Source organism: Eretmochelys imbricata, chromosome 2 (assembly GCF_965152235.1).
Source record: "Eretmochelys imbricata isolate rEreImb1 chromosome 2, rEreImb1.hap1, whole genome shotgun sequence".
NCBI lineage: Eukaryota > Metazoa > Chordata > Testudines > Cheloniidae > Eretmochelys > Eretmochelys imbricata.
In genome coordinates this window covers 250,997,165-251,021,627 of record NC_135573.1, presented here as the reverse complement: position 1 = coordinate 251,021,627, position 24,463 = coordinate 250,997,165, and the positions used below count along the sequence as shown (strand labels likewise).

At 38.3% G+C, this 24,463-nt stretch overlaps 1 protein-coding gene across 4 annotated transcripts in view; it reads left to right on the top strand.

Annotated features, from left to right (window-relative positions):
• The window catches only part of RBM33 (RNA binding motif protein 33), a 149,565-nt gene that overhangs the window by 38,361 nt on the left and 86,741 nt on the right, over nucleotides 1-24,463 (top strand). For all 4 annotated transcript variants that reach the window (XM_077808377.1, XM_077808376.1, XM_077808379.1 and 1 more), the window contains exons 7-10: nucleotides 5,263-5,434; nucleotides 12,437-12,645; nucleotides 15,378-15,627; nucleotides 23,583-23,641. In XM_077808377.1, the coding sequence (XP_077664503.1) occupies nucleotides 5,263-5,434; nucleotides 12,437-12,645; nucleotides 15,378-15,627; nucleotides 23,583-23,641 (690 nt within the window). The remainder of the gene's footprint in view (nucleotides 1-5,262; nucleotides 5,435-12,436; nucleotides 12,646-15,377; nucleotides 15,628-23,582; nucleotides 23,642-24,463) is intronic.

Sequence of the window (24,463 nt, the reverse complement as noted above, 5' to 3'; positions counted from 1 at the left end):
ATTACGTGTAAAATAATGGAACACAATAATAAGTTAACAACCCTACAGCCAACATTATAAATGGAACCCCTCGTGAATCTCATGGGCACATGCTAAAGGGTATAGAAGGCTTCTCTTTGTATAACTTAACTTGCTGGACCCTTTAAACCATATATTAGGTGATGTGATTAAAATATGAACAATACAAACATTAAGCAAGAGAATTTTTCATGCAGAAGTGCTGCATAACGCTAAGTTCCAAAGTCTCAACCTTCTGGCACAAGAAATTGCTTTACTCTCAGATGATCTCATTGTGTAGAGTAAAGTTTACAAACTTGATCTCCTCTCAGGACTTATGCTCAAGTTTGTAGATGCTTTGCCCCAAAGACTAAAATCTGTCTCTTATACACTAGAAGGGAATCTTAAAAAAAATCCATGAAGAGTTGATGAAGCTCTGCACCAGAATGATCCAGTTCCAAAATCTTACATTTATATATGCCACCATCAAGAATTTATAAAATAAGTATTTGAAACACATTTGAAACACATATTTGCAAATTGACAGGGGTAGGTGTAGTCTTTCTGCCTTCATTCCCTTACCTAGAAAATGGGGATAGCGTTCTCTTTGACTCGTGTATATAGACTGTAAGCTCTTTGTGGCAGGGACTGTCTCTTACAATGCAGTCATGAGCCCAGCTCCACGGTTCCACAGGGGAGTAAGGGAGTGACAGGAGCTTCCTTATGCCCTTAGAGCAAAGGGGAAGCAGGACTGAATTGTGACTCTTAAGTCCCAGTTTAGTCCCTGCCCTGCTTCTGGGGAACAAGGCTATGGTACTGCTCCTTATTCAAGCTGGATTGCAAGGTGCCAATCCAGTTCAGTTTGTATGGTACCTAGCAAATGGGGCCCTGATCTTGGTTGGGGCCTCTAGATATTAATGTAATATAGAATAATTATATCTATTATTTGTTATGTGTACCCCACATAATGCTAGGAAAGGGTTCACAGACCTCAAAAGGAAAAGCTGGCACTATCTTGGAGACATAATTAGAGCTGCTGATTGAGGAGGGGAGAGTCCTTCATCTGGGGCTCACTGAGAGGGAAGCATAAAGAAGTTGGGATTTCTCACCCCTGCTTCCACCCCTGCTGTCTTGTGAAGACTAGATATAGGAAAGGTGTTGCTGAGATCTATGACCTAACTATATGTTCTGGGGAAGAGCTGCTGAATGAATTGCCTTGCTTCCTGGGGAGAAGAGAGCTGAGCTGGACTGGATGGAGGCCATGGGTCACCGTTCCATTTTAACTTTTTGGAGAGGGATTTGGATGTAGAAAGTTGTCTTTTATGGACTTGGAACTTGGTTGAAAAAAAGCTGCTGTTTGTACAATTTGGAGGTTTGGCTGAGGAAATGGCCATCTTCACGCTTTGGACTCTCCTGAAGTATTCGAGAGCTGTATACAGTTTGAGCATGGGCTGAGGAAAGCCCTTTCAAATTGTGTGGGCCTTTACAGGAGAGAATCATTGATGTTGTCTGGATGCTGCTTTCTTTCATGTAGGTTGGGAACTGTTAAGCAACCCTGAGCTGAGCAGACTAGTCAACTGGCCTCACACACAAGAATTAAACGACTATTTAAGGACACATAAAGGTGTACATGGTTAGAGCGTGCTCAATAAAATCTTTTGGTATAAAGTCCTAGAATCTATTAATTTCACTCCAAAATTCTGCTGTAACTCCACACGTCTTCACTTGTGTTCTGGGTTATACTTCATGTATTCATGTAGTCTGAAAAACATTTTTGTGTTTGTTCATCTTCTCGTGAAACAGCTCAACCTGTTTTGAAAAGCTAAAGAAATTCCAGTTATAGTTGGTTAAACATAAATTATTCCCTACTACAAAAACTGTAGCAAAATTGAAAAAAGTCTTTTGAGAAGAGCAAATGGGATGTAGATTCATTATTAATTTCAGTAACCCTTCTTAGAGCTATACATGGGGAATGTGTGGCTGATTATCAACATATTTGTGTTACTATCACAACTAATGTATCTCCCCCAACAATATCTATAATAAGGTTTGGATATGGGTCAGCTGGTTAAATCTCACACACTGGCTTCCCTTATTTCTTCCCTTCTCCTCCATTAGCTTTTTGTATTCTTCTTGTGTTTGATAACATTTGTGTGCATGGTTTTTCATATAGTGCTATAGGTGGGTTTGGCATTGTACAAACAAAAAGTGAATAAGACCAAAAAAACTACAAAAAAGTACAGAGCATGGAAAGTAAGCAAAGATTAGATAATGCGTCTATAAAATACAATTGAGACGCATTCATTTTTCACAGAAAATATGTATAATTGTCTCGTGTGTTTCTCATGGTATGATTTTTGTTAATAATTTGTATTTTTTACTAATGGACAATTTTGTAAACTTGGAAGTTTTTCAATAGATACGTCTTTGTTTAGTTTATTAAAATTCTACAAACCTTCATATTTCATTCCAAAATATTTAAATACAGCTGTGGCAATCTGATTCATGAGCATGCCCACGTGGAGTCTCAGGGGTACGGGTTCCTGTAAATGGATCAGATTGCATGATTGAGGCCTATTTCTGTAAAAACAGTGGCAGGGAAAACATGTCAGGTAGGAAAAGACATGAGGGAGGGAAAATTGATGTCAATGAGACTTGTGCTGCCAAGTCACTTAGGTGCTTTTGAAAATCCCACCCGTAGGTGCCTAAGTATAGACTTGGGGAGCCTAGCTTTAAGTTTCTATTGTTGAAAATTTAGGCCACAATCATTAGTAGAAATGCCTAAGTTTAATAGGTAACAGGAGTTTTACAGTGCTTGGGTGAGCCCAGACATTGCGTTATATTACCTCTTACCAGAAAGTAGAGAGAGGAAATTCAAAGTGACTTTTATCCCCATAAGAGAGCCAATAACAGTTGAGCAATCAGATCATTGCTGTTAAACAGAGCAAAGATCCGGTTTCTTTTCATTTCCTGTTTCTTTATAAGACTATCTTGATAGTTTTAGCATTCATTGCTACCTTTTGAGGTAAGAATCACCCTGTGAGCTTATCCATCCAGATTCTAGGTACTCTATTTTTTTTAAAAAACACAAGCATTTGGGCCTGGGCTACAGAGTTTTACAGAGATCCCCTGTGCCTTCCCTACTTAAATCACAAGAAAATGACTCGTCAAGGCAATGTAAAAAGAAAAACAAGATGCAACAGATGTGGTTTAATTTGGCTACAACTTTACTAAATTAACATACCTGGAAATACCCAACAATAAATTCCGTAGTGCAGGTCATCATTAATTCTTCTCTTAATCATATCCATCTCTTTGGAAGGGTTGCCATCAGCCTAACAACCCTCCCCATGTATGAAGACTAAGGGACCTGGAAAAATGGAGGGGTTGTTTCCCGACTATACCAGATGTTATCAGCCCCACAGCACTTTTTTCTGGCTTTCTTAGGGGATGCCTCCTCCTAAATCCACTTCCAACTCCTGTTTATTGGGGAATCATATCCCCTCTGTACTGGATACTTGCACTGGACACCTACCGCACTTGCTACCTACTTAGCTGCAATATCTTGACCTGATCTCTGTATCTATCTCACTGTATCCCTGATCTTTTTGGGGAAGGCAAACCCCCGCCCCCCCACCTCAGCCAGTCTAGTGGTGAGAAAAAAATTCCTTCCCAGCCCTAAAAGAAAAAAGGGGAATAGGGAAAGTCCAAAGCAGATCATAAAACGTGGTCCTGCTCTGACCCCATGGGTCGGAGGAGGGTGCTGATGATTGGTGATTGATGGGTAAGAGTTTTGTCCGGCATGCATGGTGTGTAAATATATTCTCCTCCTCCTGGTGCATGTGATGGGCCAGAGGCCATTTCCTTGTCCCTACTTGGCTCCACTCAGAGAAGTCTGTCCCCCCATCTTCTATTTCCTTGTAATCCAGATGTAGTAGGGACCCTTAAAGGAGCTCCATCCTGATCTTCCTGTTGCCTAGACAGTCATCGCATTCAGTTGCGGTGAGGACATTAAGCTTGATGTGTGTTGCCTGTGGAGCTAACTGGCTCCTATGCATTCCTGCCTTGCCTCCTTTCTATTAATTACTACTTTAAGCGCCCAAATTTAGAAGAGACAATCATGTTTTGCTTTAGTATGTTCTTTCTGTATTCACCAAACAGAAAAAAATGTCATAGTTCATGTGTTGACTCTAAAAAGAACTAAAAACTGTATGTGTGAGACCCAATAAATCAGGAATCGAACTGCTAGTATGTAAAAAACACCCCAATCCCAATCTTTCATGGCAAATAATGCTATATTATAATATTTTAAATTTCAAACTATAAATCAAATTTAAGCTGAATGTAACATTCTTAACTTTCTGTCCACCATCCTAGGTCAGGAAAAAATTTTTTGGGGTTGGGGTGGGAGGACTGGGTGGAGGTTAGACAGGCTGGAGAGACACACTGACACTTGGGACATGGTTTTCTGTGAATAATAAAGGTTTGCTCCCACAAGAAGATCTCAAATTTGACTTGAGAACAAGGGCATAACGTTCTAGTGTGCAGATTTAGTATATTAAAATTGGGTACTGCATAACAGTACATTCTTTTGATGAGATGAGAAACTGCTCAATTTAAACTTCATTTCCACTAGAATATTTTCTCAAGACAAGTAAAACTGTACCTAATCAAAGAAATATAATTTAGAAATTGTGAATTACCTAGTCTTTATTCTTTCATGTTATTGACAATTGCTCTGAGTCATAAACACTAAGAATAATTAATTTATTCTTTTAATGTTTTTTGAATAATCCAAACAGATGGTATACAAATCCTGAAACTATGGAATAGTCATTCTTCTACATGTCATCACAGGATATCTGATGCGGTTTTAAAGCTGTGGACTAATCAGATTTGGTTCTGATAGGATATTCAAAATACCGTCCTAAGCATTGTAATAACAATACAAGATATGTTCCAAGAGTTTGGCTAGAAAAGATTTACAGAAATCAATTATACCTGAGATATGTAGCTACTGTATATTGTAGCCAAACAAACCTATAAGATATGGTGAATCACCTGCTGTCCCCAAATGGTGCACAAGAATTCTTTATAATACCAGAAAGGTACAGGCAATGGAGCCCTTATACAAGACATGGATTTGTTTTTGTTTTGTTTCCTACCTTGACAAAGATTCTTTCCAAAATGGTAATATTTTTAGCATGTTGAAAATCTCTCTCAGACAGCGTTAGTTTGTACCTGTCTTTTTCTCTTATGATGCAGGCAGCTATTGAAACTTTGGAACTTCAGGAGGAAACAAAAGAAGAATCTGATGAAGAGGAGGAGGAGGATGAAGAATCTGGACGACTACGTTTCAAAACTGAACGAAAAGAAGGAACAATCATTAGGCTCTCAGACATAACGAGAGAGAGAAGAAACATTCCAGAAACTTTGGGTAAGATTCTGTGGCAATGGATTAGAATAAAAGACTATAATAAAAGAAAGGAAAAGATTGGATTACTTTAAACCCTATTAACCAATAAATGTCATTCTTAAGGTAAAAGAATGTAGTCAGCCATAGACTCTGCTTGTCTATATCCAAGCTGTCCAGTCTTCTGCAGCTTGTTTTCCTAGTAGCTTTAGTTCTCCATCTCCTTCAGAATATCAGAAAAAATATATGCTTTTTCAAAAGCCAATGCAATGTATATTAATGGAAGCTTTTCAGATTCCTTAAACCTGGCTGTTCTTTAAACAGGGGTGCTGGAACAATTTTTATAGTGGGAGTGCTGTGAGCCATTGAACCAAACTGAAAATCCTGTATATAACGTAAACCACTTCAAATCAGGGGGTGCTGCAGCATCCTTAGTTCCAGCACCTATGCCTTTAAACAACAATTGGCTATACAGTGGAAAAATTCCACTACTGTTTTAGTATTTCCACCTTTTAAATGACCCCCTCAGATTTTCATGCTTGGTGTAAGGCTTACAGTTATAGTAAACATCACACTAGTTGAAAGCAACTTGCTATGGTACGCTGGCACACAGCATATATCCAGCTGCACTGAATGTATATTTGGCACGTGTTTCAGCACTGAAGTGGGAAAGCCATTATGTGCTTAATCCTAATAAGACTTTTTAATCAATTAGCTAATAAACTGTTGTGACGTTATGTGCGATTTCAGTGAAAAAATTATAAATTGATTTTCGGCTTCCCCTTATTTGCCCAGTTTTAGTCCATCTGTCCAAATAAAGTCACAGTGAGGTATCTTGGAGAGGGGTTCATTTCACCAAATCTTTTTATGCTCTGGATGCTGAAATATTTGATATTGTGATATAAAAAAATCCCTTGTCAGTTGGGGATCACTGAAGCCTCTGCTTACGTTGCATGTCGGATAATGGCAACACTTTTAGTATATATTGATGCCACAATCAATACCAGCATCTGATGCCAGAAGTGCATGGTACTACTGGGGTTAAATGCTAACACACAATGATCTAGAATCAAGACTGCCCAGATTCAAAATATGGCAGTCCATGATGATGACGATACAGATGCTGGAACACCTTTGGAAGAAGTATTTGCCGTTGCAAAGTGCTCAGAGTTCTACTGCAGAAACTAAGTATCAATTCAAACTGTGGAAAAAGGTTTGGATGTCTTCCTGAAGAGAGTCAAGGTATGAAGCAGCTAACCCGAGAGGGAATGGAGGTAGCTTATCAGATACCGTTGGTCTTTAAGGCATTGAGAGCAGATGGTGCTGACACTGATGCTTGCAGATATGTATGGCTGCACTCATCAGATCTTCATAAAGACTTTCTATAGGATGGCTGGTCCCTCTTCAGACAAAGAAGGTGTCAAGGGAACGGCCTCAGCCTGGAAGTTAGCCTACATAGCTAGGGCTGAATTCAATAATCAGGCTGCTTTTGCTTTCCTTCCAAAGAAAGCCAGTGTCCTAAACCTCCAAGTTTTTTGAAAGGTCTCATAACAAGTAGCTAGATGGCCAGTGCTTTCTTCAGAGAGCATTTTTATGGTGGGAGATTAAGAGCCTTTTTACCTTCAATAAACACCAGTTACCTAAGATCCAGCAAGGCAACAGATCTTGCTTCAAATTGCCCTTCTTGAGATTCCTCTACAGTTCAACAGTAAGAGGAATAATGCTGCAAGAAATTTGATTCTTGGCAAAAAGTAATTGAGTTCATGCTATTGAAGAAAGAAGGAAAGTTTTTATTCCAGAAGTTTATTCACTACGACAAATCCTGTCAGCAAGGACTGGGCTACTGATGTTGGCCTGATTGGTACAACAAAATTCATGGCATGTGATCCATGTCATACCTCAGTGGACCCTGAGATTTCGATAGTTTCAAGTCAGGGGAAGACTCTTATTGAATCTTATTGACTCTTATTGAATCATGCTTGTTTTGGTATTTCAGGCAAAATCTTTAATTAGGGAAAGACTTCCAATCCACATTATTATAGAATGATGAATGCATCCTGACTAGGATGGGACGAGCTTTCCAGAGGGGCTTCACACCAAGGCACTCAAATAATAATGCATAAAGGGTATAGAGATGAGTGAGATGTGATACGTATGCACAAAGTACCCTCAGATGTGTATGCCTTATCTACACACAAGTGTGTCACTGGCTCAACTAAAGTGATTTTTTTTAATGAAATTTGTTAAACTGATGTAAACCCTGGCACAGAATTGGTATATAGCTGCCTAGTATTAAGGTAAATGGCAGCTGTAAACAGATTTAAGTGTATCCAGGTGGTTTTGTAACAACTGTGAATGCTTAAGGCAAAAGCTTAAAGGGAAACAGTGCTTTTATATTACAGTTTTTGTCAAGTTGTTGAGTTACTTGATATATGGCTCAGATACAAGCAAAACAAGGTAAAATTACTATCCAAATATGAACTAAAATAAATGACATTTGGTTAATTCTATTTTTGTATTTTTTGCCAGTTGCTTTTGTTAGAACAGTTTCTGTAAATGTGATTTGTTTAATTTTTGTTTTTGTTAATGAAAGGACATACAGTAACTGATACTCTAGCTGTTACACTAACAGCAATGCAAAATTTGTCATTTGCATATAAATATCAGCCCTGCTCTTGGGATTACTGTTAATGGATATTACTGATTTAAAAATGAAACTTAGTTGCATAGCTACATCTCTTTACTTTAAAATCTGGACATAGTTGAGAAAACACTTAAAGAGAAATTAACATTTCAGTTGAAGTTACAAACGTAATTTCCATCCTGTCACATTTTGGTGACCTTTTGTGACAGCTTGTCTCTATTGGAGGGAAGCATTCTTACTTGCTGATTAAAGATGTCATTTGAAACCATTTTATTACCAGGGGTAGTGAAATTAATCTTGACACTTAGAGCCACTAGAAAAATAATTGCTGATTCACTACATTAACTGTGTATGTGTATGAGAGAGAGAACCGTGTAGTCAAGATTAGAATGTGTGCTGGGAAAATAAATATATAAAAGATAAAAATTATTCTCTCATGAATGGTGTTGAAACTTTTCCTAAATATGTGAGTGTGTGTGGGTTTTTTTTAACAAAGAATGTAATAGGTGGTTTTGAAAAGATTTTAGGGAGACATGTTAAGGAAAAGATATAAAATAAGTTTCTGAGAATACTGAATTCATCCTTTTAAATAAAGCTTTTTATTTACTCATTATTACCATGTAGAATTATTGACTGGCTGTATAGAATTTACATTATGGATGGATGTATACAACAGACTTGTATACATTTCCTCTTTAAGGAAAGAGTGGGGGAGATAGTTACCTTATTTGGCCTGGTACAATCAAAACCCAACAGCATACTTCAAAGCAGCTCTGCTCCGGTCTCCTACTCTTCCCAGGAACTCCACCCTCAAGGCCTGATTTAAAAAAAAAAAAAACAGTATGGCTTCCACACTTATGGAAAGTCATACACAAAGCAGGTGGAACTATTAGTGATGCTATACTGATGCTGATGTCAGCAATAATATGTACAATGTAGTCTATTTACTCTTGGTATAACATCTCACTTTGAATATACTGAGTTTTTGGTCTGAAATATCAATGTTTAATTAAATTTGTTGCCCTTTCTCTCACACCCATGCAGAAACATGTAATGTAATAAGGTTACACGTCTAAGTGCTCAAATCACAAAATACGCAAAATGTCACAATTTAACCTTGTCCCATCACCAACGCATACATAGCACCCAGTTTCTCCCTCTGATACATCCATGGCACTCCAGCTGAAGACAGTTCATGTTGTGCATATGTGTATAAAACAGAATTATTCCCATGGTAATTTACAGTATGTTTATCGGCATTGTTCCAAAATATTCTGTGCATGCATACAGGATGAATGAAGGATACTGTGAGAACCTTAACTTTTGCATTATATGACTTTTGAGTGTTTAGGGCTCTGAACCGCCACATAAATGTACAAATAGTGTACTCTTCCATTGTGTGGAGTCTTAGGCCAGGCCAACACTACAGACTTCTATCAGTATAACTGTCGCTCCAGGGTGTGAATAATCCACACCCCTGAGCAACATAATTATACTGACCTAACCCTTCTGTAGATATCCCTATATCAGTGGAAGAGCTTCTCCCGCTGACATAGCTACCACCTCTCGGGGAGATGGATTAACTATGATGACAGCAGAAGCTCTCCCGTAAGCATAGTAGCATCTTCACTAAAGTGCAACGGTGGCAAGCTGCAGCACTGTACATGAAAAGAGGCCCTTATTGACTGCAGTGCGATACCATGCAGATGCACGTTTGCGGGGCTGGGGCATAAAGTTTGAACCTCAGGTTGATTTCTTTGTTCTTTTAGGAAAGAGAATTAAAACACTTAATATCTCTGCTGAGTTCATAAAGTGCTTCCATAGTCCCACAATCAAAAATTTGTTAAATGTTTCTAAACTGCAATGAAGTAAACAAAATCATATCCAAATAATCACCATCCTCATAGTACATGTGTCGCAGCACCTGCTGCAGTTTGTTGCAGAACTGTACCCGTTATAACCCTGTTTTTACACTCATAATTCTACGGAACTGTATTTGTTGGCTGAAAAATTGAGCAAGTTGTCTGTGCGTATGTGACCTAAAATACATTTGTCATCTATTATGGTTTTTTAGTTCATTGTGTGGAAATAATAGCTTCCTCTACAGTTTAGACACTTCTCCTTTTCCTCAGTTTGACCACTTTTTTGGAGACCAACACAACTGAAATTTGAACCTTGAAACATAGCATGGGCATTATCCTGGACGCACAGGAAGAAAGATGAGAGACAAGGGATGTGATTTTAACTCGATCAGAACTTCATTAATTCATCTGGAAACTACCTGGCAATAACGTGTCCAATGCAGTTTGTCCTTCCTTCCATAATCTATTCCATTTGGTGAAGGGCTGCTGTCAGCTTCCCAAACCTTTGCAACTGCTCCCAGCAACCCTCTTCTTGTATGAGGGTTAAGTGGCTGGGGAAAGGTTTCGAGAAGCACTTTTTAAAATCATTGGTGAGCATCTTTAGTAGCATATTAAGATTTTAGCAAGGTTGAAGTCCTGCCCCCTTTTTAAAATCACCTTGCACATTCTCCTTGATTGTGACAGGGCTGCTGTTCTCCCAAAGCCAGGTGCTGGGTAAGAAGAGGAACCGCTGCTGCTTAGGGTATTGCTGGAACTTTTAACATGGTTGTAGCTGACTAGTAGAAGCATACACCATCAAGTCATCCAACTTTTCCTTCATGTCCACCGGGCTCCATCGTCTCATCAGCAACTGGCAACAACTCTGTGCAAATGTATAATGAATGTTAGGGTGTCTGCAGTTTTTGCCACTTTTTGTAATCCTCGTCAAGTTCTAAACCCTTTTTTAAGGGCCTCCTAAAATATTAGGCCACTAGTTATCTTTTCTGTTGCAAATATACAGCCTTCACAATCCAAACACGCAAAATATCTCCACCCAAATAAGAATAGCAGCAGGTTCCTTCTGTTCCTCCCACACATACACACATGCATGCCTCAATCAGCTGTGAACTTGAAAGCTTAATGAGATCACTCATAAGTAAGTTTAAAACAGTGATTTAAGTAGCTTTGGCTATTACATCACCTGCCATTTTTGTCACATTCTTACTTTTAGATTTTTCTCCCCATGTTTATGTGAAAGACCCATACAACATGGAAAAATGACTCAGTAGGAGCAGTAAAACTGACTTATACCCAGCATGCTTTGACATGCAAACTAAACATTTTTCTCTCTAAACTTTCAATTTTAGGTATTATTTGTAATACCAGTTGAGAAAAATGTTTCATACAGAAATGTGACTATCTTGATGCTGTCCCTTTAAATTGTAACATTAAACATGGATTATTTCTTTTTATTTAAAAAAAGGGGGATTCGTAAGTTCATTTCAGCGTCCAGCAAATACATAGTCTAATGGTGTTAAGTTTGCACAGTTAACAAGATAAAGGGAAGAGTCCGTTTCAAAAGCAGCACCGTATTATTATTAGTGATATTTTAGTTAAGCGTCACTAACTGGACCCCATTAAAATGTACAACATATAAAGTATTGCCTGGTGCATGCTGCTGGTGAAACCTTCGCTCTATGTCCTAATATTTAGTACAGACTTTGTATGTTAGTCCACACTTCCACTGTTATTTAGTCCCCTGACTCATAGTTATCCCGGTTAAGGGCATTGCCTTGGGTTTTAACTTAGTTCCAGGTCCTAGTAGAGTATCATCTACTCTGCAACATTTAGCCACATTATAAACAAACTGGGGGCAACTGTTGTAACCAGGTTCTCAGTTGTAGATGGGCCCAAAATCTATAGTATGTGTTTAGTCTTTGTTTGTCCCCTGTAAAGTTCATCCCTTTTTTTGAGCCACATATGCAGGAAAATAAATGGCATAAGAATGTGTGTATTATTTAGTTTTCATATTTCTCAAAAATGGCATTAGCTGAATATGTTCAAAAAAGGTCTTTGACATAAGACAAATGCACAGAACAGAAGGTGAAGCATTTGAAAACTATGCTTATGCATAACCTTTGCTGTAGTGTTTCCTGATGCTTTCTTTTCTGTATGCCTTTTCTGTGGATAAACAGAGAATTAAGTTACCAGTGCTGGCAGTTTAGTTCCTTTCACATAACAAACTTCTTCAACAACAAGCAACAAATGTAAGGCAGACTTCAATAGTAAAATAACATTTTCCTCCGTGTTAGTTTCATTAACCTGCCACTACATGTTTACCTTTGCAGCAGATACAAATACACAAAAAGAAAAACATTGATTTTGCTTTAATGAAATGTTAACATGCCATTGCCACCTTAAGGTGATCAAAGAGCCTGCAAATTTTATCTTGGTTGTAGTGACACTTTTCTCTACTTATAATGGTGTCCTTTCTAATCCTCACCGCAAATACCTAACATATGCATTTTTCCCATATAACAGAACTCTCAGCAGAAGCCAAAGCAGCGTTATTTGAATTTGAAGAAAGGGAAAGACAGCTTAAACAGGGACGCTACGGCTCAAGGAGAGGAGGGAGGAGAGGAGGTTCCATAATGTGTCATGGAATGGGAGAACAAAGAAGAGACAACAATGAAAGGGGAAGAATGAAGGATCACAGGCCTGCGCTGCTGCCAACGCAGCCACCGACAGCGGTAACTCAAATGCACAGTATTTTCCTTATGAAATTGGTACTTTTAAGAAAGTAATTCTGGCAGTTATTACTCTGATTTGTAGATCTTTGTCACTCCTTGTCTTTCAAAACTGGGGTGAATTTTAGAAAAATCTGTACTATTCTTAATCATTCACAAAGATTTAAAAAACCCAAACCTTAATTTACTGCTTCCCCAGTGGACCTTAATGTAACATGGGCTTCTCACAGTCTTTTGATTGGAACTTGATGCACGTTTTTGACCAAAACATTTTTAAGTGAAAAATACAGATTTGGCAATGCTGAAATAGTCCCCAAATTCATAGATTTCCATGTATTGTTTGTTTTGGTCAGTGAAAAATTAAACAAACAAACAATTTAATTTAGACATTTTTTGCAATTGAACTGTTTTGAATTTTTTCATTCAAAATGACTTCTTGTTTTGAAATTTCCTTTAATTTAATTTTTAAAAAATTAAAAATGTTAAATACTCAAAATCAAAATGAAACATTTTGTTTGATGCAAAACAGTTTTTTCAACTTCTCGATTTGCTGAAAATATTTAATTAAAAAAATTGTTTGACCCAAAACTCATCTTTTTTTCCCCAATGGTTTGGTCTTGCCAGCAAACCTAAAAGTAATCCATTATTCTCCCAATTATAGTTGTGATTGTGGAAGTATGAGAAGGGTCACATTTCCACTTCAGAGTTTGAGACCTTGGTATATCAAAGTATCAAAATGTCAAGCATTTTTCAAATGACGCTAACAGATAATCAGGCTCTCTGTTTTTTGCATCAACAGAGAAGAACAGGTTAACTCCAGTTGTATAGGGAAGCCATCTCTGCATTTGAGATTGTTCAGTCTAACATTACTGATTGCTACTTACCCTGGCATGGAAAAAATGTGACCAGATAATTCCTTTTCTGTTGAATTCATTCTGGTGACTTTCAAGACTCTGTTAAAATAGTGATGTGACTTTATTTCTTAAAACTGAGTCTTTTTATATTTCTAATATTGTACATTATGCTGAGGGGAAAATAAAAACCTAGAGCTTGTCTATACTACCATTTTTGTTGGTATAACTTACGTCGTTTAGGGGTGTGGAAAAAACACACCTCTGAGCAACTTAAGTTACACTGACAGAAGCGCTGCTGTGGACAGCACTGTGTCGGCGGGAGACCTGCTGCTGCTGACATAGCTACCGCTGCTCGTGGAGGTGGTTTTATTATGTCTCCCGTCGACATATAACGGCTACATGAGCGATCTTAGAGCCACGCAGTTGCATCAGGACAGCTGTGCTGCTGTAAGCTCGCTAGTGTAGACAAGGTCTTAGAGAGGAGTCTTCACTCACCATGGAAATGTAGTCACCTGTGGGTTAGCACACAGCAGTTTTACTTCAGCAATGCTACACAACCGTTTTCTAAGATTGCAGATGAAGTATAACTTCTGCAATTGAAATTACAGGGGAATTTCGGTAGGCAGATTAGTTACCCACATTGGAATTGGGCCAAGTTATTGGGGTTAATGCCTCTGTTATGAAAAATGCCATGGGAACAACAATGACAACAAATGATAAAATCTTAATTTAATGTCTTATCCAAAAGAGAACACTTGAGTGGTGAAAAAATATCATTAATTTTTGTTTGTTTTTTGTGAAGTACTGTTATCTGGGATCCCTGTTCCTAGATTAGTCTGTGTATGGGTATGATAGAAGTGATGCATTAAAGGGAGGGAGCAAGGTTTTACATGGAAAGATTAATTAAACCATAACAGATTGTTAGTAGATATTGCTGTAATACTTGATAGTTCAAAACATACATGTCAATATTTCATGCTTGTAGAACAGATTGGGGGTGTGTGTGGGAAATAAATCACCTTTGTTTTTTCACCTATTATATTGCTGCAGTCTTCAATTAATTTAATGTATTTTAAATTAAAATCTAATAATTTTATTATAAGACTTTCTGTGCTCTATCATCAAGGTATCAAGACACATTTGTTTATGTACATCTGTGACTCTTCATGTGGAGAAGCCCTATCCTACGCTTCACACCCCTCCCACCCAATACTTTGAAGCTACTTGTTCAAGTCTGAAGGTTATGTTTAGTTAAATGTGACTTGTCCATGCAGCTACATCCTTTAGTGAATCCAAGTACTTACATTGGAACAAAGTACAACAAAAAGATGCCAGTTTTCTTAGCGAGGTTCTACTGCTGTACAATGATCAGATGCTAGTGGATTTATTATGGTATCTAAACTGTGCTTCCCAGTGACACATACAAACAGAGCTAATTGTTTGGTACTACACTGCAGTTGATCATCACTAGTAACACAAGCCATTCTTCACCATATGTGTTTTTTTCTCTACTTCTGTTCATTTTCTGATACCTACACCCGTACTTGATGGTGACATTTTATTCTCATCTGTCTTTTAAATTTTGTTTGGATACTGGTAACATTCCATGTGCTAGGCTCTGGCCCCTTTACTACTTGTTTCCTGCCTATTTTCCTTTCGTGTTGACATTTTTTTGCTTTCAAATGATTCCTTCCATACTTGTAGTTCCAGTAGTTTCAGCTGGTTTAATGATAGGAATAGGAGGTGTCTTTCTGTGAAAATTTGGCCTCGAACATTCTCAAAGAATCCAAGTTGTGTTTTTTGTTACTGATTTTTTTTTTTTTTACATCCGTGTACTTGGATTTTAACCGAATGGATTTTGTTCTTTTTGGTTATTTGCAGAGTCATTCACAGAGGTTAATTCCTCCTCACCAGCAGCAGCCTATTAGGAGTCTGTTCCAGCAGCAACAGCTACAAACGCTGCTTCCTATGCAGCATCAGCACCATTCGTCTCCTCCTCCAGGACTACATATGCCACCCCAGATGGAAACACCTGGAATAATGATGACTCCACCCCCAGTGACACCCCAACAACCGAAGAACATACATATAAACCCACATTTCAAAGGGACAGTAGTGACGCCTGTGCAAGGTGAGTGTTCTGAATATTGTAAGTTTTGTGTTAGTGTCTCCCTCTTCCCTGAATTGGCAATGCTATCTACAGGATTGGTTTTCTGTGGTCATTCAGTCCTAACTTACACAAAAACTTATTTCAGGCTAAAATTCTCCTTGCTTAATCATAGAGCAAATATTTTGCCAAAGTTAGTAGTTTGTTGAAAAAACAAAGCCTCTTCCACTTCTAGCTCTTCTTTAAAATGACACTTAAGGTAAAATTTGCATTATCCTATAATAAGGAGCGATTGAATTGCCAACTGTAAAGAAGATATATTTAAATAGTGGACATCAGTTTTCAAGAACTGGCTAAGCATTGCAGTTTAAAATTTCACAAGTGATATTCTAGCTTCAGCCAGGCACTCTCAGAACATCCATCCAACTATTTGTGTGTGAATATACTGTGACACCTCTCAAACTGCAATTATCATGTGAAAGGTACAAGTGGCATCCATTTTATTTATGATGAATTTGAAAAGATATGCTCTGCTTGTTCTTTTCTCAGCTCCACTGCTTTTAATGGATTATTTGATTCAAAGCCTGAGAATCAAACACTTTTTCCATAACTTATTTAATTCCAGCACTCATTGCTGGGCAACTTTTAGTTGCAACTTCTTTGGCTGTGTTGAATTTGAGGCCATGTCTACACTTAATGGAGATTGATACTGCTGCGATCGATGCACCGGGGGTTGATTTAGCGGGTCTAGTGAAGACCCACTAAATCGATGACCGAGCTCTCTCAGATTGATTCAGTACCCCACCAGAATGAGAGGAGTAAGGAAAGTCGACAGGGGAGTGTCTCCCCTCGACACACCGCAGTATACACACCGCAGTAAGTTAACCTAAGCTACGTCAACTCCAGCTACATTATTCATGTAACTGGAGTAGCATAATTTAGGTCTCGTTACCCCGGTAGGGTAGACAAGGCCTGAGACTAAAGAAAAGCAATAGTTGTATAATTTGAAGTCTTTGTGACTGTAGTCATCACTAGAAAAAGCAAATATTTTTTTACATTCTGATCTGATAGATATTTTGTCCTCAAATGAGCAGAGGTCCTGGCCTGAAGCTAACTTTCTGCTTATCATTCTGTCAGATAAAGGAAAGTTGACAGGACTAGGCTTTGCCAATTGGGAGAAATCTCAAGTATGTTAGTCCTGTACCAGATCTGCTTCTCACAGATAGATTTCAGAATGGCTGTTCCCTGGAGATTATTTTAGTTTTCCATATCTAATAAAAGCCATACTTCCCACCTATTCAGTCAGTATGTTGGAATAACTGCAATAGTTCAGAAGCTCCTTAGTCTTGGATGAATCCCTTTTGTTCATCCTTCTAAGATTTCCAAAGCAACTGTTGAAGGTATTTGTTTTATGAAAAGCAAAGAATCACATTCAGCCTGTCCCACACCTCTTCAACTAGTCAATGAAAGTTTTGCATCCAGATGGACAGCCTCCCTCTTCTAATTCTACCAAACAGCATTTGGGGATTTTTGCTCTGTCTGACTTCAAAAAGCATACCAGCACATCCTCCATCCACCCTTTTATGGCTTTCTTCTTTATATCAGTAGTTACAGGTATTGTCAGTATGCTGCTCACGTTGGGCCTTGCCACAGCACCCATAGTATTTTCTAAATCTTGGTCATGCCAGTGATACCTCTTTATCTCAAATATGGCTTTTGTTGTCTTGATTTGTTGATCAAAATATCTCCTTTCAACATCTTTCAATATCTCCTTCTTGTATGCTCTGAATATTCAAATTTCAAAATTGATTTGTAATTTCTTTTCAAAAATTCATCTCTGTTCAAGATCTCTTGTGTGGGAGCTCATTTTTTTTTAGCCAGTGAAGGTCTAGCTCTATTCGCAAGAGGTAGGCACCTGAAGAATGAGTCTTGTAACCTTTATATATTAGAATTTCAACATGACAAAGTCTTTGCCTTCTGGGTCTTATGATGATTTGTGTTGACACAGTTCATTGATCTCCTCTTCTTTGTCTTAAACTCCAGCAAATCTTCCTTTTTTTCTGAACTGACCACCAATAAGACAATTTAGCACTTGTGTTAGTGGACAAGCAGAAAACTGCTAAATACAGTCCTCTATGTAGACCAAAATAATAGATTCTAGCCTGTTTGGTTGAAAATCCTGGTCTGTTGAGATGGCTTTAACTCAAATCCAGCTATCCATCATTCTCTCAGATTTTAGGAGTAGATTACTGTCGCTTGAATGCCTACAAAGTGTATACTTATGGAAGATGATGACAGGACGTCAGTAGTGTAAATTTTGAAGGGGGTGGGGGTCAAAGAATGATACTCTTCAATGAAGAAAAATACAGTTTTAGTAACACGCATCCAGCACAATTAGTTGTTCAAGCAGACTGACTGAGTCACCATTCCTTTAACTCAGGTAAATGGGAGACAGAGACCCAAATGTTAAAGGAAATTTAGACCTATTTTCCCAAAATAAGTGTTTGTATTGGGCATCAACAAAACAAAATATTTCTTATGCTCAGTTCCTGATATCTCTGTATGGTACCACAAAAGCAAAAAAGTGGTCAGTTGACAACTTCAGCATGCGGTGAATGGGTCTTTGACTGTATGACTTACAACTTAATTTATTGTCAGAGTGACCTGCAAGGAAGAGCGGGACCAAGCCAGATTGATACTGAATAGTTCGGCTCCCTTGTTGTTCAGTATACTTTCGTTTTCTTGGTGAATCAAGATGGTACCCTGCCCTCCTTAGTTCATTCTGGCATTCCCAGACATGCAAAAGGTGCTTATGTACTGCAGTGATGTGGGGTATCATACAAATTTAGGTAGATGTTTCACTAAGTTCATTTGAATCCATTCAGTCTGAAATGTGCTTCCTGGAAGCTGAAGTACCAAGATTTGAAGCTTTGGGTACTCAGACGAGCATATTCTGTAAAATTTAGTGATACCAAGTCACTAAAATTTTCTTGCAGGACTGTCCCCCAGGAATTTCTGTCAAGTGATTTTATTGCAGGGCTGAGCCCAAGTATGATTAGGTCTCTTTACTAAGCACATTTGTTCTAAACAGAAATAAGGGAAACTTACTTTCTTACATTCCTATTTTCTGTTTCTCTAAATCTGTTTTCATGCGTGAAATCTTGGGAGGAAATTGTCAGAGAGAAGCCAGCCAGAGATACCAGCTGGTAGGACCAGAAACAGCCAAAGGAGAGAGAGCTGCACTTTGTGGGAGGGGGTAAAATGGGACCAAGCCAGGGTCATCCTTTGCCCTCAGGGTCCTGTGGACCTGGAACTGTGAGGGAAGACCCCCTTCTCCGAAGGCACTAGGCCCCAGGCAGTACCTACGGAGATGGGTTCCCCTCGGGGTGTCACTTGTAACAGGGGTACCACTGAGCCCCCCTGACCCTCCAGCTTTGGCTCCCTCTCACAGTGCTGCTGTGAAAAGTTGCCAGGCTCTCCAAGTTTGCTCTTTCACCAGCGTACACACAGGTAGGGACCCACCCAGCTGAAGTATTTACAGGCTGCTGTGATCTGCTCTGCATGGGGAGGCTACAGCTAAGGAACTGCCCAGCTGATCAAGAGCACCCCTCCCCCTCCCTGGAGTGTAAACCCAAAATTATGCCGTCTTGCGCTGCACACAGATCTGTACAGAATAAGATCATGAAATTTTCCCCCTCCGTCACTGTGAAGACGGAATATACAACACAAATTTGCCCCAAGATACAACTCCCACACACTGGTTTGTGATAAAGCAAAACAAATTTATTAACTACAATAGATAGATTTTTTAAGTGATTAGAAGGGATAGCAAACGGATCAAAAAGCAGGTTACCTAGCAAATAAACAAAAACACAATCTAATCTTAATTTACTAAAGTGATTGGATATAAGTAGCAAATTCTCATCCTAAATGATGATTTAAGCCAGCTGCAGAGATTCTTAAGGGGCCAGCTGCCCTTGCTTGCAGCTTGAAAACCCCAGTTCCTTTCACAGGCTAGAAATCCCTCTCGCCTGGTCCAACACTTCACCCTAGTTCAATGTTTGTTCCTTCAGGTGTTTCCAAGAGTCTTCTTTGGGCAGGGAGTCAGTGAAGAGCCACAATGATGTCACTCCCCTGACTTACCTTTTGCATATGGCAGGAATCCTTTGTCTCCAAGCTTGGGTCCCATGCCTTTCAGCGGAAAAACACTGGTATTCCAAGGTGGAGTCCAGTACCAGGTGATCTGGTCACATGCCCCTGTAATGTCATAGCAGCCATGACTCAGAGGCTGTTTGTAGCATCCTCAGGAAGGCTCCCAGATGGAACATTAGCTTTTTCTAAGACCTAGTGTTCTTCCTTATGGTCCACTGACTTGAATGGGCCCTTCCCAGCCAGCCACCTAGACTGACTGTCTTGTGCCTAGTTGGCGTTCCCCAGGTGTAAACACATTTTTAATAGAAACGTATACAATATTCCTAACTTCAGTTACCAAAATGATACATGCATGCAAGTAGGATTATCATATTCAAATCATAGCCTTAAACATGATTAATAATAGTTTTAAACATCTTCTGAAACAGTCTCCACAGCTATAGTGTCGATTGTCATGAAGCTGCCATTTGAACTTTTCCATCAGGACTGTGGAAGTAGTCTCCCTAATGGCCATCACTTTGGCCTGAAGAGTGAGTCTGAAACTTTCCCATTGAAGAGTCCTACCTGTAGGTAACATCTGTTTTCATTCCCAAGATAAAGTCTTCTTTTTATTACCATTACCAGTCCTGTTCTCTAAGGCAAAGTATTCCCACAAAACGGTTTCATACCCCTTGTATCTTGGCTATAAAATTTTCTTGTCTGAGCTGCTTTTTTCTGAAAATTTAGATTTTTTTTTTTCCTGCTTTCTAAGATAGATGTTCAAATCAAGATTGTACCTGAGGAGTACAACCATACTCCATGCTTTCCTCAGCCTCAGGAAGAATGAAAGAGAAACTCGCACATGAAAATCTGCAAGCTGCCGTTCACACCTTCAGCAGACATGACTTTGAAATACAGCTAGGGTGACCAGATGTCCCGTTTTTTAAGGGACAGTCCCATTTTTTGGGACTTTTTCTTATATAGGCGCCTATTATCCCCCACTCCCTGTCCCTTTTTTTCTCAGTTGCTACCTGGTAACCCTACATACAGATATCAGTCACTTGCAGCATTTGGATACTAGGTCCTTCACATTGCTGTATCTTAAACTTTTCTTTCCTTCCTACCCTCCTGCAAACGTACTGCCTCTTCCACCCCAGGATTGTGAGCACTGGATAGGTCAATACATTCCAATAAGAATAATTAACAAATACGATAGTACAGCATGATCCCAATCTGAGCAGTAATCACAAATCAATTAATCTCTTTTTTTGAGTTTGGGGATTCAGGTTTTTTCCTTTAATATTGGTATCACAAATAACTATCCCACCAAGGATTTTGGGGAACTACAAAAGTTCAGAAGTGAGCTACCAAACTGTCCCTTAGTAACTTACTAAATTGCTATGCAGTGACTCAATTTTATCCTTTAAAAATATTCTTTAAATTAAAGCAATTTTCTGGTTTGTATGAAAAAATATTATTAAAAAATCCCTTAAAACATGAGACAGGGATGGTTTCTGCTGTCTCTTTTAACTATTTCTTGGTCATTTACCATCAGATGATATTTACTTCCATTCTTATTTAAAATCCTGTCCAACACTGTGCTGCTTTAAAATGTTATACCACCGGTTCTTCCACTTCTACCATTAAAAATTTGTGGATTAATTTGATGTTCCGAAAAGAGTGCTGGTTTGAGCCATCTTTGCTGCCTCAGCAGCAAAGCCAGGGTTTGAAAGGATTTGAACTATCATCTTTCACAAGTATTAAATTCATTCGTGTTTTAAAAAAAGGCGGGAGGGCGGCGCATTGCCAGAGGCACTATACCAAAACAGATGATGACAGTTGAACAGAATGCTGGCCTATTTCTTGTGTGTGTTCTTTCCTATACAGCATTTTTACTGCATATAGGACCTGACCTGTAACACTTAAGCTATTTTAGTCATGGTTCTGTCAAACTCCCCATCTTTCGAAAGTGGGTGATGATTGTATGATACTGACAGATGTTCAGTGAGAACTAAGACGAGACCATCAAACTGATTTTAACCTGTAACCTAATATAGAGTTTGAACACACTATTCCAAAGGTGAAAAGTTAGTGTATTTAGCCCATATGTCAATATATAAAATAGTAAAACTGAAATATTCAACAGAAGTGTTTGGAAGTTAGACATAGTAACTGTTCTTAGGTCACACCTAATACATTAGTTCTTGTATCTTACTCACTTTTTAAGAAGCGAAGTTTGAGAAATCTTTGATAGGATTTGGATTCCCCAATACGAAATTTGCTAATTCAGTGGTGAAGTGTCAAGTGCTAATAGTTGCTGTGAATACCACTAAGAATTTATGTGTGAAGTGTAGTTGTAGTCCAGTTGGTCCCAGGGTATTAGATACAAGGCGGGTGAGGTAAAAAGTTTTATTGGATGTCTTTTCTTCTAATGTTAAATTCTCCTGCTCCGAAACGTAGCACAGTGGCCTCCATCTAAAGTCATATTTGATAACTGACCATTAGAGATGTATGGGAAATGATTTTTCCATCCCGGGAAAATTATGGAAAGGTCATCCTAAATTAGGATGAAATTTCTCATTTCACAGACTTGCAATCTGAAAGAAAAAATTGGTTTGGGTCAGTCAAAATGTTTTTTGTTTTGACATTTTCAAAATGCTTCATTTTAATTTCGACCTCTATTTTATTTTTTTTACTAAAACTAGCTCAAATTTTGATGTGGAAAAAATGTAATTTTTCATGTAGAAAATGTCCAAATGGAATGTTCCAACAATTTCAAAATATTTTCCAAAACTTTTTTTGAAGCAGCAAATTTGTTCAAACCAACCCTGTTCCAGAAACAGTATGTTGAAATAAATCTGCATTTTCCAATGGAAAAAAAATATTTTCTGGAAAGTTTCCCAACAGCTCTGTTACCACATCAGTTGAGATATGACCGTGTTCTCCTGTGCACCATAAAGGGGAAGAACTTTAGTAATTGTGTGTATTGTGGTTTTGTTAATAACAACCCCAAGAAGTTCAGTAATATAGAGGAGTGCTGATCCACTACTGAAGTTTTGAAATTCAGTTTAATAGCTTTCTGTTTTTGAGGCGGGGGATCCTTTGCCTGCTGCAGTCTTTTATAGAAAGGTTATTTTTCATATGAGATATTACACTGATTCTGTGAATATCACAAATTGAGGGTGACCCTTCTCAACCTGCCAGGTGTTTAAGGAAGGAGCCTTGTGTGTGGAATGTCCTGTTCAGTAATGTTAATAGGAGACATCTGTGCATAATTCTGAACTTCTTACCCTCTCCCTCCCATTTTAGGTTCTCTGTAGTCATTCCAGTTCTTGATCTGCTGTGATGCCTTAGCATGTATAGTGTTAAGATACTATAAAGAGCCGCTGGAGCATGGGAGTCTGTCGGGAGTCACAATGACTATCTAAAAGGATCTGAGAGAGAAGAATTTAGGATGAATATGTTGGATTACTTCTTTTGCATTTCAAGCATTGTTTAAATGTTGTGTGGTTATGTCATTTAGATCCACCTTTACAGGTCTAAAAGAGTGTACTTCTTTCAGTTTGGCCATATGTAGTTTTTTTCCCCTATGTCAACAGGCTGTTCAATTCTGGAAAATTCAGGATTGCATTATCTAAATTACGCCATGAGAATACTAATTGCCTGTTGCATTTTGGAAACAAAACTTGTCTCCTCTTAGCTAATTTTAGGGACTGTGGAGCACATGCTTAGTTCTTAAAGTAATCATAACCAGCAGTGATTAAGATCTGCTACGTGACTGCTTTTGGAGATAAAGTCAACAACTGTTAGGTAAAATAAATTGTATTAAAAGGTGTTTCTTGTTTCAGTGCCCTTGTTGCCAGTCCCAACCCAGCCAAGACCAGCTGTAGGACCTCAGAGATTTCCTGTGAGTAGCAGCTGCTGCTTCTTCTGTGATATGGATAAGCATACATTTGCAAAGAAATATTAATATAGCAAATAAAAGCTGTTCCAATGAAATATAATTTTAAGGATTTGTAAATATTGACAGTAATCTCTGCAGTTGAAAATGTTTGTTAAAAGCTTAAGGTCAATGAATTTTTGAGAGCAGAATTAATTCTATTTAACTGTAAAATTGTTGAACTAGTCTCTCCAAAGGGAGAAGTACAAATGCATCTTGTCTTAGAGAACTTTTTTTCATTTTACTACTGGCATCCTTTAGAAAGGCTGTTGGGGAAAAAAAACATATCTCAGGCTAAAAAGCTCCATATTTTTATTATAAAATCAGTGCCTTATTTTCTGCTTGCTTTAAGCATTTAAAAGGTTTCATTATTTTTATATCAAAAATGGATTTGGTATTGAATGCTCCTTCGCTTCTTGCTTATCTTTGGCTTCCAAAACATACTAGCCATCTTTTAGCTCTTTCTCTAAACTAATCTGACTGCCTGATTTATTCTGAGTGGATGAAGTGTGCAAAATCACTTGTTCATTGTTTTCCAGTTTGTGGTATTTTTCCTCTTAATTTATTGTTTTGTCATTTTAGTTACTTACAACTGTTCACATAGAGTATCAAATCATGTAAATGAGTAATTTTTGTGTAACGTTGCCTTCGTTTGCCAAAACTTGGAGGCCCACACGTGCTTTTCTTGTACATGGGAAAGCTAAACCTTGGTAATATATGGAATGTGGAAGGGGGAAGTAAATGTGTATCATATACAGAGTTCATCAGTAGAGAAATCAGTTGTAGCTA